Source organism: Cavia porcellus, unplaced genomic scaffold (assembly GCF_034190915.1).
Source record: "Cavia porcellus strain 051 isolate PalLab524CR breed Dunkin Hartley unplaced genomic scaffold, mCavPor4.1 scaffold_16, whole genome shotgun sequence".
Taxonomy (NCBI): Eukaryota; Metazoa; Chordata; class Mammalia; order Rodentia; family Caviidae; genus Cavia; species Cavia porcellus.
Window position 1 is genome coordinate 40,853,570 of NW_026947499.1, and position 18,488 is coordinate 40,872,057.

The 18,488-nt window shown below is 36.4% G+C and overlaps 1 protein-coding gene across 3 annotated transcripts in view; it reads left to right on the plus strand.

The window, feature by feature from the left end:
* Atf7ip2 (activating transcription factor 7 interacting protein 2) overlaps positions 1-17,423 on the plus strand; it is a 68,644-nt gene extending 51,221 nt beyond the window's left edge. For 2 of the 3 annotated variants that reach the window (XM_063226507.1, XM_063226506.1), the window contains 5 exons: positions 7,224-7,294; positions 8,384-8,445; positions 8,980-9,049; positions 15,513-15,598; positions 16,138-17,423. In XM_063226507.1, coding sequence (XP_063082577.1) covers positions 7,224-7,294; positions 8,384-8,445; positions 8,980-9,049; positions 15,513-15,598; positions 16,138-16,551 — 703 coding nt within the window. In that variant the 3' untranslated portion in view covers positions 16,552-17,423. Of the gene's footprint in view, positions 1-7,223; positions 7,295-8,383; positions 8,446-8,979; positions 9,050-15,512; positions 15,599-15,761; positions 15,839-16,137 lie in introns of all 3 variants that reach the window. The other variant, XM_063226508.1, reaches the window with a different exon arrangement.
* The last annotated feature ends 1,065 nt before the right edge of the window (positions 17,424-18,488 follow it).

Sequence of the window (18,488 nt, forward strand, 5' to 3'; positions counted from 1 at the left end):
TTTGAAAATTCTAGTCATTATTATGTTCTGATCTATTTTTGATTATTCTCCAATCTGAGTCACTTTGAGCAATTTTTCTATTAACTTTTTCTCCTTGGTCCTATATCACAGTGTACCTACTAATTTTTTTATTGGAATCTTGAATATTGTATATTTGAAATTACAGAGGCTCCAAATAATGACATTTCCAACACACTAGATTCATCCTATACTCTGAAAAGCAAGTATGAGTCATGATACTGGATTTTAAATTTTATGTCCACAATTTTTTGATATCACCTCCTTTAAAGAAAAGTGCCCAATTTCTGTCTTGGGCTTATATTTGATATGACTCATTCCTATTGAATAGAGCATGTGCTGTTATTAAGTACATTATTAAAAACAGTGGTTTTCATCTAGAATGACCCCAAAATGTCTCATGCACTCATGGGTGGAGCCTTTGGGAGATGCTTGGATAATGAGAGTGCTGTACTCAACAGCATATTAATCCTCTAATGAATTCATAGGTAAATGTGCTATTAGGAGGTGGGTCCTGGATGGAAGACTTGTGTCACTAAAGGCAAGATTTTGGAGAGTGTATCTCCCTCTGGAGCTTCTTCCTGTTCTCTCTGCTTCCCTGCTGCCATGAGTTTGCAACTTTCCTCCACCATGGCCCTTTTACCATATTGTTTCTTCCTTGGAGCCAGCCAGCCATGCACTGAATCCTCTGTAACTGTGAGCCGTATTAAACCTCTCCTCCTATAAGTTGGGTATTTTGTCCCAGCACTGGGAAAACTGACTAATACAGGTATCATAGCTTGCTTTTTTCCTCATGGCTTGTTTGCTCTTAGGTAAGTTAACTGTCATGTCAAAAAGACATCAAGCAAAATTCCCCATGGTGGGCATCCTGCCAACAAGTATGCAAGTATACCGTTTGGAAGCAGATCTTCTGGCCTGGTCAGACTTTATACAGCTATAAGCCTTGTTAACATCCTCATAAGAGACCCATGCCTATATACCCACAGAAGCTAAGATGGTGTATACTTGTTTTCAGATCATTATAGTTTGAGTAAATTGTTATGTGGCAGTATTTGAATAGTACAACATTTAATCCAGTCAGGAATTGAACAGAACTGAGGCTGATCAGCAGTCTACACCACTCTTTTCAGATTTTCCTTCATTCTTGTAGTATAGCCCTCTTAAGAGTTCCCCTACACTCATGGTATATCCTGTAGTTTCCCCTCCTTAATACCGGCCCGCTGTGGTTTAAGCCATTTTCTGCTTGGCTTAGCATTTTAGCATGAGTGAGCAGACAAATCCCCTGGTGGAGCACCAATGACCAATATCTCATTGTTCCTGTACGTCCTCTTTGTCTGGGACTTTAGTCTTTTAAGTTCTGGCTGCCTCCACAGCTTCTGATTCCATCAGGCATAGTTTTATTTTTCCTTTCTGTCTTAGTTATTTTGTTGCTGGGATAAAATACCTGACACCCATAGCTTAAAGGAGAAGAGATTTATTTTGGCCCACATTTCCAATCCATGGTCAGCGGGCTCCAGGTTAGAAATGGCCTGATGGAAAGGCCTAAGGAAGAGAAGTAGCTTATACCATGGCAAGCAGGAAGCAGAGAACAAAGGCAGGACCACAGGAAGGCATGACGCCCTTCCAGGTCAACCCCCAGAAGCCCACTCCAGCCAAGCCCCACCTTCTAACAGCATATTCAACTCTGAATTTGTCCATGAGTCAATCCACAAACGATTATAGTGCCTGCAAGATCCAGTCATCTTGAAGAGCCCCACATCTGAACACACAGCATTTTACTTCCTTAAATTGTGTGTGTTGTTTTTATTTGTTTGATTTTTTAGTACTCAGGATTAAATCTAAGATCATTACAGTAAATTATATCCCCAACCTCCTTTAACTTTTTAAGAAGAGGGTCTTGCCAAGTCTTTGAGTTGCTTAGGCCAGGCTCAACTTGTAATCCTTCTGCCTCAACCTCCCAGAATCTAGGATTACAGGGGTGCTCACCAATGCCCGGCTAGATTCTACTTTCTTTTTTTTTTGGTATCAGGCATCAAACTCATGCCCTTACCCTTGCACTTGCCAGGCAGGCGCTTGTGCCGCTGAGCCAAACCCCAGCCCTCTACTTTCTTAATGACTGCTCCATTTTAACTTCTTTCTCAGTCATTCGTTCAGTAGTCTTAAAATTAGTTGTTTGCTTGTTTGTTTATTTACTTGCTAACTTATTAGCTGGAGATCTTGCTGTGTTGCCCAAGCTGTTCTCTAGTTTGTGGGCTGAACTGATCCTTCTGCCTCAGTCCCCTGAATAGCTGGGACTACAGGTACATAATTCCATACCTGGCCATTCCAGTCATTTGAATCGGTCTGTCAGCATGCTTGATAAATTTCTGAAAAATCGTTGAGGCTCTGAATTATACCATTTTGCTATACATATAGTACATTTTTTCCTCTGCTTAGCAGATATAGAATGTATTCTAACCACCCAGTCTACTTATGGAATGGTAGAATTTAAAGCTTGTGAGTTTTGTAAGGCTGTTTCTACTTCTAGTTCCCTCTGACTCTTAAGACTTAGATTCTATTGATTTCATCTGAAATTTTAGAGTGCATCCCGAATTTTAATCCTTACCTCCTAAACACAGTGAGACTGTCAGAAATTCCCTTCTGCCTTTTAAAGTCTTTCTACTTTGTTTCTTACACTCTTAAATTGTGTTAGGTTTTAGTAGTAACTAAAATAAAAATTAAAGCTGGTTATGATGGCACATGACCGTAATCTCAGCACTTGGGCTGCTGAGGCAGGAGAATCACCACAAGTTAAAGACCAGTCTAGGCTACAGACTGAGCTCAAAGCCAGCCTGGACTATAGAGTAATACCCTGCCTCCATAAACAAACAAACAAACAAACAAATATAAATAAATAGTTTTGAGATGCATAAGGTATTTTCACTACAAAGTAATAAAAATGTGAAAAGGTTTACTTCACATTTTCTTATAGTTTAGCAACAAAATAGATAGTAGCCATCAGTTTTTCACTTAATAACTATTGATAGAAAAATATATAACACTTAAATAAGTTTGCCAAGTTTTGTTAGAAAATCAAGTATTCTTAATAAAGTTTAGTTCTGAGGATTTATGGGTTTTTTTTCCTTAAAAATAATGGCAAATGTTAGAATCTCTCATTGATAAATTCAATATAAAATTAAATTTCTTTTAAATTTGTATGGAAAAGTTGATTTTACAGAACAAAAATATGCAGAAAATTTCTCATTTATCCTGTGAAGCAGTAATGAGTATTAAAGAATTGATCTTTTACTGTAAACAATTTGCAAATCAGGCTAAAAACAAACCAATTATGGCAAGCCTTTATTCAACAATGAGCTGCAGATTGTCATTCTTAAGGGAAACAAGTGAAATGAGCCCTGCCATTAGTCCAGCTGACTGCCTGCAAGTATTTTCCAAGTTAAAAGGTAGAGATGGGGGGATCCCAAACAGAGCTTGATGGTCTTGCTAAGTTTAGGCCAGAGATTAGAGAGTCTGGCTAGATTTGTGAATTCAAAAAGTAAAGAAATTACACAATGAGAAAGCTCTGAAGATCTGCAAAGCAAACTTCTTAAATCATTGGCTAAATATGGATCTGTCTGTGCAAAAATGTAACTATATGAGGCAGGGGAAAGAATCATTGGAAAGAAGGCCAAATCTTGGAAAGAAGTAATTCTTGCTTTCCTCCTCACCAGAAGGAGAACCGAGAACATAGTGCTTTTTCTGCTAGCTAAAATGAAGAGAATGTGAATAAGGAGCTGTCAGTAGAGTCCACAGATGACTGTAGTGTTAGTGGAGCTCAGCCAGTCCAAGATCAATGACTGCAAAGAACCTACACACAGAAAAAAGCTACAAGAAAGCTTTAAATGAATCAAAGTAATCTACTTTAATTGAATTTCAGAAGACAATCTGATGGGATGAAACATCTGTTACTAAGCACCATAAATTTTACATTGTCTGATACATACAAAATTACCAGGCTTGCAAAATTGCAAAAAATTAACCCATTTGTAATCCCAGCACTCTGGGAGGCTGAGGTAGAAAGAGCACAAGATCAACCTTAGCCTGGGCAATTTAGCAAGACCTTGGCTCAAGGTGGGAAAAAGAGAGACTGAGATTGTAGCTTTGTGTGCATGGGCCCTGGGTTTAGTTACCAACACCACCAAAGAAAGAGAAAGTGAAGCATGAACAAGGATAAGACTGAAGTGATCTACCAGTATTTAACAGACTTAGCCAGTAATGCCATAAGAATTACTGTATTATTTTATTCTTGATGTTCGACAGTACAGAGGAGAGTAAACATGAGAGAAATGGAAGACACAAAAACCCAAGCTGAACTTGGAAAGTGACAAAGATAGTAAAGTGAAAAACAGAGTAGATGGAAGTCACCGTTCATGAGTGCAAAAAGAGTGGCAAATGCTGCTACTGAGCACCATCCCAAGGAAGAGCAGACTCATAAACCGTGATGGTGTGTCCTCATTTTCTTTATTCAACACATCTGTATTGCGCAGCTTCTGGCTCTTCCCCAAAGTCAAAATGACTATCCAAGGTAAACATTTTGAATCAATTCAGAACATTGAGGTGGTCACAACAGTGAATTGAGACACTCATGAAAGAGAACTTCCAGAATTACTCAGAAAGTGGCCAGAATGATGGGATAAGCATGTTCAAAAGTAGGGGAGTACTTTCAAGGATATCAACGGCAATGTGGCTTTTACTGTAATAAATCTTCAAATTCTTTTATCTTTTTATCGTACTGCATGTGGTATTTAAAATACTGAGATCAGCTATATCTAAAGTATTGAAAGATAAAAATTAGCCATTTAGAATTCTATGTGTAGGAAAAATACTTTTCAAAAGTATGAGGGAAAACACATTTTTTAAGTTTTAATAAGGTGGGAGAATACATTAACAGCAGCCTTGCACTACACAACATTTAAAGCAAGTTTTTTGGATAGTAGAAAAATAGTACTAGGTAGAAATGTAATGTAGACCTCCAGAAATCGTAGATATGTGGGTAAATAGTAGTTTTGTGTTTGTATATAGTATGTATAGAGAAATGCTGTTAAATACTATAGACAAACGTGTAGGGAAGAAGCAATGGGAATAAGAATGGTGTCACAGACTTGTAATCTCAGCCTCAAAGTCTAGGCAACTGAGCAATTTAGCAAGACCCTGTCTCAATGATAATGATGATAACAGTAAAGGGCTGGGAATGTAGCGTACTGCAAAGGCCCTGGGCTCAGTCCCTACTAAAACTTGAAACTATAATTATTACTAAAGAAATTACAAAAGACCTAAAGAAATGGGAAACTCCACATTCAAGAATTAAGAAAACTCATTGTTGTTGTTATAACACTTCACTTTGTTCTGTAAAGTAAATTTAGTCTGAAGTAAGCATCTTTTTAAGAAATAACAAATTTATTTAAAATTTATGTGAGGAATGCAAAAATCTACAAAAAAAGGAACAGAGTTGGAAGACTTTCACTACCGGATTTCAAAACCTTCTGTAAAGTTATCCTATTTAAGACAACGTTGGTAGTCTAAGAATAAGCACACAACTCAGTGGGGAGATGAGAATACAGACTCGTGTAGTCCATTAGTTTACAAGAAAGTTGCCAGAGTAATCACAGTATAGGAATGTATGAAGACTGCCTGGGTGTGGTAGTGCACTCCTATACTCCCAGCGCTCGGGAGGCTAAGGCAAGAGGGGGCTATGAGGTGGAGGCCGACCTCAGCTTCATAAATGAGCTCAGGGCCAGCTTGCACTACAAAGTAAGAGAAATTTCTCTGATCCTGTGCAGTACCAGAAGAGATACTAGGAAGTGGGAAGATAAATCTGTCTCACCTATGAAGGGGATTAAGAAATAGAGGGAAAGGGGGCAAAGGAATGAAAAAAAGAATTAAGATATGCTTTGTACATGTACCGACTCCACACAAGGAATGGAAACATTATGTACTACAGAAAAAAAACAATGTGTGAAGCCGGGCATGGTAGTCCAGGCCTGTAATCCAGCACTCTGAGGGATTGAGATAGGAGTTGCAAATTAGAGCCTACCTAAGTAAGTTAGTGAGTTGGTGAGACCTATCTCAGAGTTCTGAAAAAGGGCTAGGGATATAGCTTAGTGCAGAAGCCTTAGGTTCCATTCCAGTGCCACACTCACAAGTATGGAACTACCATAATGAAACCTGATACTCTGTATAGGTAAAATATACTAAATAAAAACAAGGGAAGATGTTTAACACAGAAACGATTTTCTTTTCAGGAAATGTTTCTGGAACACCTAGAAGGGAAAAGTAAAACTCAGCTTTTTACAAATACACAAAAATTAACTCAGAATGGGTTCTAGACCAAATATAAGTACTGAAAATATAAAACATGACAAGAAAATGGTGTAATTATGCTGGGCATTCTAGCATTTTAATGAGCTTAATGCAGTTTGTCTCATAGTTTTCATAAAATTCTCATTTAAAATGTCAAACTCACTAAAATGGTATCAAGATCAAAATGGCAGCAAAGATGATCTCTTCTAGAGTGTTCTACAACTGAAAGCATCATTTAACATATTTGCTTCGGCAAAGAAAATGTGTGGTTATATTGCTACTATAGTTAAATGTAAGAGTAGTGGAAGCTATTTAAATAGCTTTATTATAATCTTGTATCTTGAAGAGTTAAAGTGACTGTCAGTTTTAATGGGTTTCATTTAGTTTTATGTTTTCATCTTTATGAGGCAGATATGTGTCCTGAAGTGATACTTTGTACATTTATGAATTGTTGTGACTAGATCCCTACTACGGTTTTTTGTTGTTGTTTTTTGTTTGTTTCATTTTTTGAGAAAGAGTCTCATTCTGTATTTTAGGTTAGCTTTGAATTCACTATGTAGCCCAGGCTCGCCTCAAACTCAAGGCAATCCTAATTCCTCAGCCTCCTGAGTGCTGGAATTACAAGCTTGTGCCCCGTACGCCTGGCCCTGTACTAAGTTTTGTATGTCTTTTATTATTGGATTCCCATTCTCCTTATTAATATAAATGAATTAGTAATGCATGGGTCTTGTTAAAGTATTTGTTTTCCTCTCCCAGTACACAGTCGTTCATTCAAAACATGAAATGTTAATTTAGAGGAATGCTAGCCATTACTTGCATGTTCTATACTCTTTGTTTACTCAGTTTATTTTTGTTTATCATTTTAGTAATGATGATGTTATGTGGATTTCTGTGGAAAGTCCCAATTTGACAACTCCAGTTACACCAAATGCAAGAGGTATCTTAAATTGATTAGATTATTATTTATCAAATTAAAGGGCTCAAATAGGTATTTTTTTAGAATGAAAGATATAAACTTTTAATAAAATACAATTTTGTCTACTCTCAGAAATGCTCTCGTTTTTGTTTGTTTGTTTGTTTTCTTTTTCTTTTATTGGTACCGGGATGAAACTCACAGCTGCCTACTTGCAAGGCAGGTGCTTATGCTGCTAAGCTAAATACCCAGCCCCCAATAGTCTAGTTTTTAATTTGTGACTAATAATACCTCAAATGGTTCCTTCATGTGATTCACATTTCTTTTTTATTTTATATTTCATCAATTTATAGCCTTTTAATTTTTATTTTTATTAGTAGCTCTTTGTAGATGTTTGTCTACTGACTTAATAAGCTTAATAAGTTACTTATGTGTGCATCATTTGCTGTGGTCTTATGTTGATGTTAGTGGTGATTTGTTTTTCTATTAACACATAGTCTTTTAGACTTTAAGTTCATCTCAATTTTCTTTATTGTTTTTCTTTTGGTTTTTAAAAAATACTTCATTGCTTTTTAGAATTTGTGTCTTATATTTTTAAAAATTTTAATTTTATATTTCCAGTGATAAATTTCCTGTCCCTTAACTATCTTGTGTGATGCATAATTCCACAATTTTGTGTTTTACTCTTCTGAGCATTTGATCATAATTTCTGATACAATTGTTTCCACAGTTTCAAATCAAACAGCTACAAAACACTCTCTGTATTTCTTTAAGTATTCTCACTAATTTAGGAAGAGTCCTCCTTATCCAGCTCAAGCAGTCTGTTGTAAAGGTACTGGGAATTTAAAAACGTATTTTTCTGCAGTTTATTTTTTAAAATATTAAAATAATTTTCAGGTAGATTTTCAAAAAGTTACTAATATAAAGTTACAGATAGAAAAATAAAATTTTCATTACATTAAATAGATTTGATTTTTGGAATAGGTATTCTATTGTTACTTTTTATAATATATAAGTAACTCAATTAGTATTTCATTTTTGTGTTTCAGCATTTTACATTACAAAGTCCATAAATATTTAATATGTATTCATGTTTTAATAATTTTCTTTTAGATTCTAAAAGAATTACATCAGCAAATTCCAACATTTCATCTAATGATATAGTTGAAGTTAGAGTAAGTAATTATTATCGTCTCTGAATGCTGTTTATTTAAATGTTATTTCTAGGAACTTTAATGTTATTTCAGGTTGCTTTGTTGTTTGTCCTTTGCTGACCTCGTTTGTGTGTATAAAATTACTGTCTCTCAGCATACCACTGACAAGCCTAAAGCTAATGATAAAGATATTTCATGATATACTTATGTATCAGTTCATTTAGATTTCCTTCATCATATTCTCAGAAACCATGAAGTGTTTTATGACCTTATTTTTTATATTAGAGTTCAATTAAACCATAAGACACTTAGAAAATAGTCTCTAGCTTCTAAATGTTAATTAGGGTTATAAGTTTGTATAGCTCAGTAGTAGAACACTTGTTTAGTATGTACAAGGTCTTATGTTTAAATTTTTTACTGAGAAAGGCAGGAAGGAATGAAGTACTTTCTTAAAATCATTTAAAATTATAATGTATTTTATCTTCTTGTAAAACATTTTTAACTGCTGAAGCTATAGGTTTTATTGTTTTGTTTTGTTTTATAATAACTTCTTAGGATCTGGAGAAGAGGAAATGTGATTTTGTTATTGATTTGACAAAAGAAGGTCCGTCCACCTGCAAGACAGGTAAAAGATTTTTTAAATCTTTTTTAAGAAACAGGGTGGTAACAACTCAAATGTTCTGGTCCCACTTAGGAAGTGTGTGTTAGTGTATATGTTATATGGTTCTATGTAGTTTCATCACATATGTAGATTCATGTAACTGCTACCTCTTTGTAGCTACACTGACCTGCTGCTCCTCTGTCTAATCTTAGGTGACCATTATTAACCTGTGCTTGATCTCTATAATTGGACTTCTTCACAAATGCTATATATAAATGTGATGATGCAGTATGTATTTTGAGATTGGCTTCTTATCATCACTCTCTTGGATGTTATTGTTTGTTTTTTTTCTGTTTTTGGTGGTAGTAAGGATTGACCAAGGCCTTCACACTGAGCCACACACCCAACCCTTTTTAATTTTTTTTTTTTTTTTTAAAGTTTGTGACAGAGTCTCTTTTAGTTGCAAAATGACCCAGGATAGGCTGCAACTTTCAATTCTCCTGCCTCAGTCCCGTCAGAATTCTGGGATTACAGGCATGTATCACCCCATCTAGCATGTTGCTATATAATACAACAGTAGTGTGTTATTTTTTTATCACTAAGTAATAGCCCATGGTATGAATGTATCAGTTTGCTTATACATTATCTTTAGAAAGAAAAATCTATCTTGGTTGGGGCTGTCGTGAATCTCTCTTCACCCCATGGAACACATTTTTCCCCTTATCTTAACAGCAGTAACTAAGAGAATGCAAGCAAAAATGGGAAAACCAATGTATGGACATGTTATTTTTATGTATATGATATAATCTATAGAGAAAGAGTGATACAATGCCCTTTCCACAAGCAAGGAGAGGTAGAATACTACTATCGAGGTCTAGGACTTCATTCTAGGGTCTCTTTCAAATTTAATGACTATAACTCCAAGTTCAATAAACTCCAAGTAGCATAAACACCAAGAAAATTGTAACAACACATATCATAATTGAGGTGGGTTCATGAACAACAATACAGGAATCCAAGCAACCAAGTTGATAAATTTGAAATTTAATTAACTGAGCTCAGGGTCACTCGGATGTGTGCACGCGCGTGCACACGCACGCGCACACACACACACACACACCCCATACACCCCATTTCAGAGTCCAAACAAATGACCCCCGTAATGGAAAGTTACAGAGTTTTTAAAAGAGAGAATCACAAAAGATATCCTGTTGGAAACAATTTAGCTAGGATCTTACATTAATTTTTGGTTGACACCTGTATCTTGCTGCTTTTGTTGAGCAGTTTAATTTTTCTCCTCTTGAGTACAGCTTATTCTGCCTTATACCCTGAGTAATTTTCCATTTTCCTGGGTCAAATACAGGCCAGTTAAATGCAGGGCTCAAGATGGCATCAGTTATGCCAAGCTACAACAGTAATCAATATCCTGAAATGAGTGATTAAGAAATGATGAAGACATGCTGTAAATATCTGTAGAAGAACAGAGAGCTACACAAACCAAAAGATATTTGAATGACATCATTAAGAGGCTGGGGAATGTCAAGGTAGAATTCCATATATAATAGATTATCTTTCAAAAATGTAAGCAAAATTATGACCTTTTTTAGATAATGAAAATTTGCTGGCAATAAATTTTGTTTATGAGAAATAAAGGAAGTGGTCTAATGAAAGACAGTGATATCAGATAGGTAATAGATTTAAAGAATATAGCACCATCCTGCTAAGGTACATACATCTTAATGTCTGATAACAATAATGCAAAACGTGGCCTAAGAAATGCAAGTGCACAGTCCTTATATTTGAGTGGGATAATGTCATTAGAAGATGGAATATACGGTAAAGATACCTATGTTAACACCTAGAGTGGAAATAGGACTAATAAACCATTAGTGGAGGTAAAAATGGAATTTTAAACATAATCTAAGAGAAGTCACAAAAAAGCAAAGAATAGATACAACTAATCCAACCATTTTTGATAAATGTAATAGTCTACATACTCTGGAAAAGCATTGTTAGATTAATACATAAAATAGGACTTAACTATCTGTTAACTGTAAGAGATATGCTTTATACAAGCTAGTTAAAATTAAAAGGATGGAAGAAGATAAACATGCAAAAGCATGCAAACAGTAGTCCTAAGAAAACAGAAGTGGCTGTGTTATCATTGGACAAATAGAGAATAAGGAATATTACCAGGAATAAGAAGCCTTTTTATAACAGTAAAGCAGTGTATGCACTTAATAGTAGTAGTTTGAAATGCCCGATGCAATAACTGGTTGAACTGAAAGGATAAATAGAAAAAGACAATTATAATTGGAAATTCCCAAAGTCCTTCTCAGTAGTAATACAGCATGTAGATGGAGCTGGATTTGGTGCACAGGTTTAAAATCCTAATACCCTAGGAGGCTGAAGCTGGAAGACCATGAGTTTAATCCCAGTGTACACAACTTAATAATAAATGAGACCCTGTCTGGCTTGGATATAGCTTGGTATAGAAGTTCTAGATCCAATCCCCACTACTGACTAGGAAAAATAAACATAGACACAGTCAATATGGCTGTCACATTTTGAGCTATTGATGAACATAACCTAAGTGATATTAATGGAGTTATATTGTAGAATGATCTTTTAAGTGCATATGAAGTAAGGGATTAGATCTGTGGACCATGAAACAAGTTTTTCTATATGTAAAAGATGATATTCAAACAAAATACTGTATGCTCTTTGACCAAAAGAGTTAGTAATCTATAATAGGAAGACAGCTGGAAAATCCCTAAATTTTTTGGAAATTGTCCACACTTTGAAATTTTCTGGAGTCAAAAATATCCAGAATAAATAAAAGCATTGCATTTCAGAATTTATAGAATGCAGCTAAATAGTAAAGAGGGGGAAATTATTAGCATTAAAAGCTTGCTTGCTTATTCATTTATTTATTTATTTATTTATTTATTTTGGTGCCAGGGATTATCAAGCAGGCACTTAACGCCACTGAGCCAAACTGCTGGCCCTAAATGTTTATATTTTTTTAAAAAATAGTGAAGGCCTAAAATGAATGGTCTTAACATTTACCATAAGAAACTATGGAAAGGAAGAACAAATTAAACCTAGAACAATTAGAGATTGCTTCATTGTAGATGAGAGAATGGCAGGTAAGCACAAGATATCCTCCACATCATTATGACTGCAAAATCAATAAGATCCCGTCAAACATCCAGTAGAGGAGCCAAATGAAAACAACTGAAAAATATGAAGTGTTGGTGGAGATGCGGAGCAACTTGAGATTCTTACACTCTAAGTAAAAGTGCAGAATGGTAAAACCAGTTTAAGAAATAATTTGATAGTTTCTTAAAACATTAATCTGGGCCTGTTGTTACACACCTATAACCCCAGCACTCTGGGAATCTGAGGCAAGTTTGCAAGTTCAAGCCCATCCTGGGGAATGAATAGTACCCCGCATTTTAGTTACTTTTTTGTTGCTGGCACAAAATACCCAACACAAGTTCCAGGAGGAAGGTTTATTTTAGTACATAGTTTGTAGAGGTTTCAGTCTAATTGGCTGGCTCCAAGTCAGGGCAGCAGGGCACAGGAGAAATAGTCCCCTCCAGGGTAAGTGGAAAGCAGCCAGCAGCAAGCTTCTCCTTCTTTCTCTTTATTCCATTCAGGCTACAGGTAGGTGCCAGTAGCCTAATCGTAGGTGCCACCCACAAGCATGATGGGCCTTCTCATTATTCATACCTTGGACTGTGCTAAATCAATCACTGGGCTAATTTGGACACACCCTTACTCAATATTCACACACCCTAGATTCAGTCATATTCAAAAAGCACCACCTGTGAGTGAATGAAGCTTTGGGGGCAACATCTAGATACAATCCATAACACCCTGTCTCAACTTTTGTTTTTTGTCTTTTTGAGACAGGGTCCCGCTATGCATTTCAGGCTGGCTTTAGGCTCACTTTGTAGCCCAGGCTGGTCTCGAATTTGCCATCATCCTCCTGCCTCAGCCTCCCGCCTGGCTCTCAAATGAGCTGGTTAAAGGGCCGGGGATTTAGCTCAGCAGTATAAACTTCTGCTTGGCAAGAGCAAGATCCTGAGTTGGATCCCCAGTACCAAAAAAAAAAAAAAAAAAAAAAAAAAAAAAGCTGGTTTGTAGCTCAATGTAAAGGCTCCTGGGTTCAATTTCCATATCTCCCCCCAAAATTACACTACTATGTGACTTTTAATTCATTCCTTTATGTATTTAAACAAGAAAAATTATTACCTGCATCCACACAAAGACCTTTATACAAGTAATCATAGTTCTAGTCATAATAGCTCATAACTTGAAACAGTTCCACTGTCCATCAACCGATGAATAACTATCCATATTTCATACACTTAGTTAAACATGCAACCAAAAAATAGACAAAGTATTGATATATGTAAGTAATATATAAATCTCAGAAATATGCTGGGCAAAAGAATCATGTATCCCATGTGATTGGATTTATGTGAAATTTGCAGAAAAGAGAATCTTAAAATCTGTTTGGAGGTTCAGAAGTAGGGATCAAACATAGAGCCTTGTACAAGCTAGACAAGCACCTAACAATTGAGCTGTATCCCTGGCCCTAAATACAATCCTTCTTGAAAATGAACCAGTCTACCATGGGAACAGATGTAGGAAGGAGAGATACAGAAGAGATTCTTAAAAGAACTTTTGAGTGAGAACAGTATTCTGTCCTGATTTGGGTGATGATTTCATAAATGTATGTTAATGAATTACTTAAAATGGGTACATTTTTGTGTAAATTATATCTGAAATAGATCATTTCAAAAGTACAAACAGCATAAAATTAATTTTTATAGTGTAAATATTAACATCAGAGGATGTGAGTGTTCACATGTACATGCACATGCAGGCTTAGGATCTGAAGGTCAGACACCATAAGGTTACATAAAAGCAGTTTTTGCCCAGCAATTTAATAAAGAACCTTAACATAGCAGGGTACAAGCTACTGTAGTTTGAAAATACAAATACTGAAGTCACCATTGCACATTTTTGTATAAAGATAAAAGCCAGAAAGTATCAGACATTGACATCATTAATAAACATCATTCAGGTTGAGGTAAAAGTCCTCAATTTCTGTTTTTAACACAAAATTGAGTTTCCCTTGACCTGTTTTAATTTGCCAACAGCCTATTGATTTACTACTTTGAAATAAAAAATGATATGTATGGGAAATCTTTTTTTTTTAAATCATATTTCCTAGAATGTTCTTTTATATTTGTTTACTCCAAAAATTAAAGGAAGTTGTATTACCTCTTACGATGTTAATTTGCAGTTTATAATTTTGTAGGTCTAGTTCCAATTAATTATACCAATATACAATTGTTGTGTAACTCTTTTAGAATTAAAACCATTAAAGTCATTACCTCTTCTAAAAAGCACTCCCTCTTCCCAAGCAGGGAGTGAACTTACCTCAGCATACTAGGCAAGTGTCTAAGTGCTGTACCACTGAGCTACACCTCTGGTACACCCCTGACCCTAAAAGGTGTTTCAATAAGTAAAAATGAAGTAACTTATAAATGAACTTTAAAACTAAGTGCAATAAATAAATAAATAAATAACACAATGCAAAAATTTGATTATTCTTATAAATCAAAAGAAAACTACAAATGTCATTGGGGGATTCATCAAGTTTATTACAAAGTTATATCACTAGAAATATAACAGACCTAAAATGATTTTTGTTGCTTTTAGATATTTAAGCTCTGGAATTTTTATAACCCAGCCCTCATACTTTCCACAGTGAACCCCCTCAACTATCCCCATGTGTACTCTTACCACTTGTTTTTAAACCATTCTCACTCCATCACCCTCCTATCCCTAACTTTATCTTCTCTTTTCTTTTCTTCTGCAATCTTTGTCCCTCCTCCCGTCCTTTTCCAGTCACAGTTAATACCGAATCCCCTTCTGGTGAACGTAGAATTAACCACCAAAAGAGCTTTCTCTAATCCTATCCTGTGGATTTTTATTTTTATTTTGCATTCCCACGCCCTGTGGGTCTCATGTATTCATGTGATTGTATATGGCTTCATGTTTACAGACATCTTCGTTAGTCTAACAAGGAAGACTCTGCCTCCCAGTTGCTGAGCAGAGACCCTTCTCAATAAGTGAATGTACCTAGTTCCCAGTCACATCATGACTGAGGGGGTTTTGCTTAAGATGAAATTTTCTTAAAAGAAAATTTTCTATATGTAAAACTTTTTGTCAAAAGTATATCTCCATATTTCAGTTTTGTAATTTTAATATTTAATTTATCAACCAAGATCTAAACTACTCACTGAGAGGCCATGGAATTGATTATATTAGATAAACCACTTTTTATTTTATTTTTTTGTAGTGCTGAGAATCAAACTCAAGGCCTCACACATACTAGATAAGAGTGCTTCCACTGAGCTAAGTCCTCAGGCCTAAATTTGACTTCTTCACCTTCTATTGTTCACAGAAAGTCCAGTATTCTCCCTGGAGTCACCTTCAAAGGCTGCTTTAAACTCAAGAGAAATAACCCCAGTGGCAGAAAGTGCAACCGAGGTACTAATGAAATGCTCTCTAAGGACATTCTTTCCAAATTGAAAGGAAAGTAATTGTTAACTTTTGGTTCATCTTTAGTGCTTCTTAAAATGTACTATTATTAATCTATTTACTCAGTTGTATTTCCCAGAAGCTATAGAAATTAAAACAAGTGCATTTTAAGATTTTCAGAGCTCTTGCCATTGTTGATGAAGGTGGAGGAAAATGGGTGCTGTTGCACATGACACTTTTTTTGCATAAGTGAGTATACTGTTTGGTATATGTGTTACCAAAAGGAGCACATGTTTGGAAATGATATATATCCAGAATGTCCTAGAGCTGCCTTATTCTGGGCTCATGAGTGTAGAAATCTTAATTCTCAAAGAACCTCATTTTAAAATAAATGGACCTAACCACACATATTCTTGAAATACCCTTTTTTAAAATTTTGGTAATAGGATTGAAGAACGGGAAATAGTTACACAGCTGCAATTGACCAGGTTGAAATGATCAAGTTCACCAAACCAGTTTCCTAAGCTTTTTTACAAATGTGTTTTTAGGATTTGGATTGCTTGGAGCATTTACCACCTCTCCCAGAAGCATCACCACCACTGCCTGAGCTGGTTTACAAAATCGGAGACACGCTCCCTCCCCAGAAGCCCGAGCTGAAAGTGAAATGGGTGCTTAAACCCATGAGCATTGCCCTAACCTGGAACATCACCAAGGTCAGCCCCAGGTGTGCTCCTGTGGAAAGCTACCATCTCTTCCTATGCCATGAAAACGCTAATAATAAGTTGGTTTGGAAGAAAATAGCAGAAATTAAAGCTTTACCACTTCCAATGGGCTGTACTTTATCAGAGTTTTTTGCTTCCAGTAGATACTATTTTACTATCCAGTCAAAAGACATTTTTGGACGTTATGGACCATTTTGTGACATAAAATCACTTCCTGGTTTTTGTGATAGCTTGATCTAAAAGTCTTCAGTACTATTTGTTGCATATGAAATGTTCTGTTTTTCATATTTTAATTGTTCACAATGTTACTCTTAACACTATTTGCCATTTTACAGGGTCACGTTGTGAACCCCTTGTATGGGGACAGTCCTCTTCCTTTTATTGTAATTAACTTGTAGTTTCTGACTTGAGTGGGCCTCCACTGTGTGTGTTCTCAAACACACTGTCACGGGCCTATGTTGCTAAGGTGTCTGGTATATTAGCAGCCGCCGTGTCCTGTCAGCAATCAGCTTTGGCCACCTGCTTGTGGTCAGTGTAGTCTAACAAAGATTGGTTCTTCAAATCTTCTCATTCTGTTAGAATTCTAGGTGGGCTATAGATCTGTGCCCCTCCTCTTTATTTATTTTATTTCAGCTTGTTATGTCATTCATTTGGAGAAGTACTCTATAAAGTTTTTGCTTAAGACTGTTTGTATGCTTTTATATAAAATGTGTTAAGCATTGTGTGCTGTGTACACAAAAACATAACACTGTCTCATAAAAACACTGTTCAACCTGCTATTTAAGTTGTAATTTGTCTGCCTTAGATACTTGCTGATTCTCTAAATGCTTGCTTTTGCAAATAGCTTGGTTGATATTGAGCACCCAGAGCATAACACTGAAGGGCTCTAATAGACTAGTCCTTCAGCCCTCTTCCTGGGGGGACACCAAGCAAGCAGCCCAGGAAACTGGCTCGAGAAGTGTAAGGTTCCAAGCGAGACAGACACTGGATGGCTAGTTACTGGAATGTTAAGAAAATAGAAAATCACATTGTTAGAAAGAAAGGTGTTCTTTCCTGATACATAATGAATGTTGTGAGCTTTAAAAAATGAACAGTAAATGGTTTTCCTAGCATTTTGTGAATGCGTCCACATCTTCAGTCGTCAATAAGTCTATTATTTTTGCTAGCCTCCCACATCTTTACAAAACATGACTGAAAGAGCCATATTCTGAACCATATCCTGTTTGTGGGCTCAACAGCAATGATATCCTGAATGAAAAGCAAAAGATTCACCCCAGATTCACCTCTGGGGTGATATGCACTAGACGTTTACTCACTAGACAGAGGCCAGTAACTCCTTGAAAAGATTCTGGTGCTCACCACCAATAGAAAATAACACTCCCACCCCACCAGCAGGCCCCTTGTGCACAGCTAAAGGCAATGAGCTACATTCACAGGGTGAGAGGAGGCTGAGACAGACACCTGAGAGGGAATGGCTCATACTGTTTTAATCCTTCCTGCCTTTCGAGGGGTAGGGACAAGGTTCTCAACTGCTAGGTACTAGTGACCCCAGAACATAGCTGGCCTGGGGCAAAGTGCTCCCTGCTGCGCAATCAGTTCTCTGTCCTAGGAAGGCTTCCTGTAATTGTGGTATGGTAGGAAGCCTTGTTCTGCCATTAGCCGCGCCACACTGACCGATGAGCTAACACTGAACATGTTTAGAAAAGAGTATGACTTGGCTTCACTAAAATTCAGGCTTAGGAAACAGAGTAGAGAGGTAGATATTTTGCAGAACCCTGAAGTTTCAAATCTGGAACAGTTTTATGCAGTTTATAGTTTAACAAGACATAATGATACATGTGTCATGTTTTATGCCTATTTTAAAGATGGAAAAATAGGTCCAGGGAGCTTTAAATCCTTTGAGGCCACAGAAATCCAAAGAATATATTCAAGTAGGATTCCAACCCAAGTCTGGCCGCCGTAGCTTCAGCGGCTCCCTTGCTGGTTCCTGGACTCACAATGCACCCGCCTACTCTGCTGCCTCAGGGACTGGATGAATCCAACAGAATTCATATGCTTTTGGCTGCCTTGCTACTTAGAAACCCAGAAACACAGGAAAATAAACTCTGGCATTTTTGTCTTCAATGAGATGTGTGTTCAACCACTCTGAAACTCAGGGGGGATGTGGTAGTACTAGC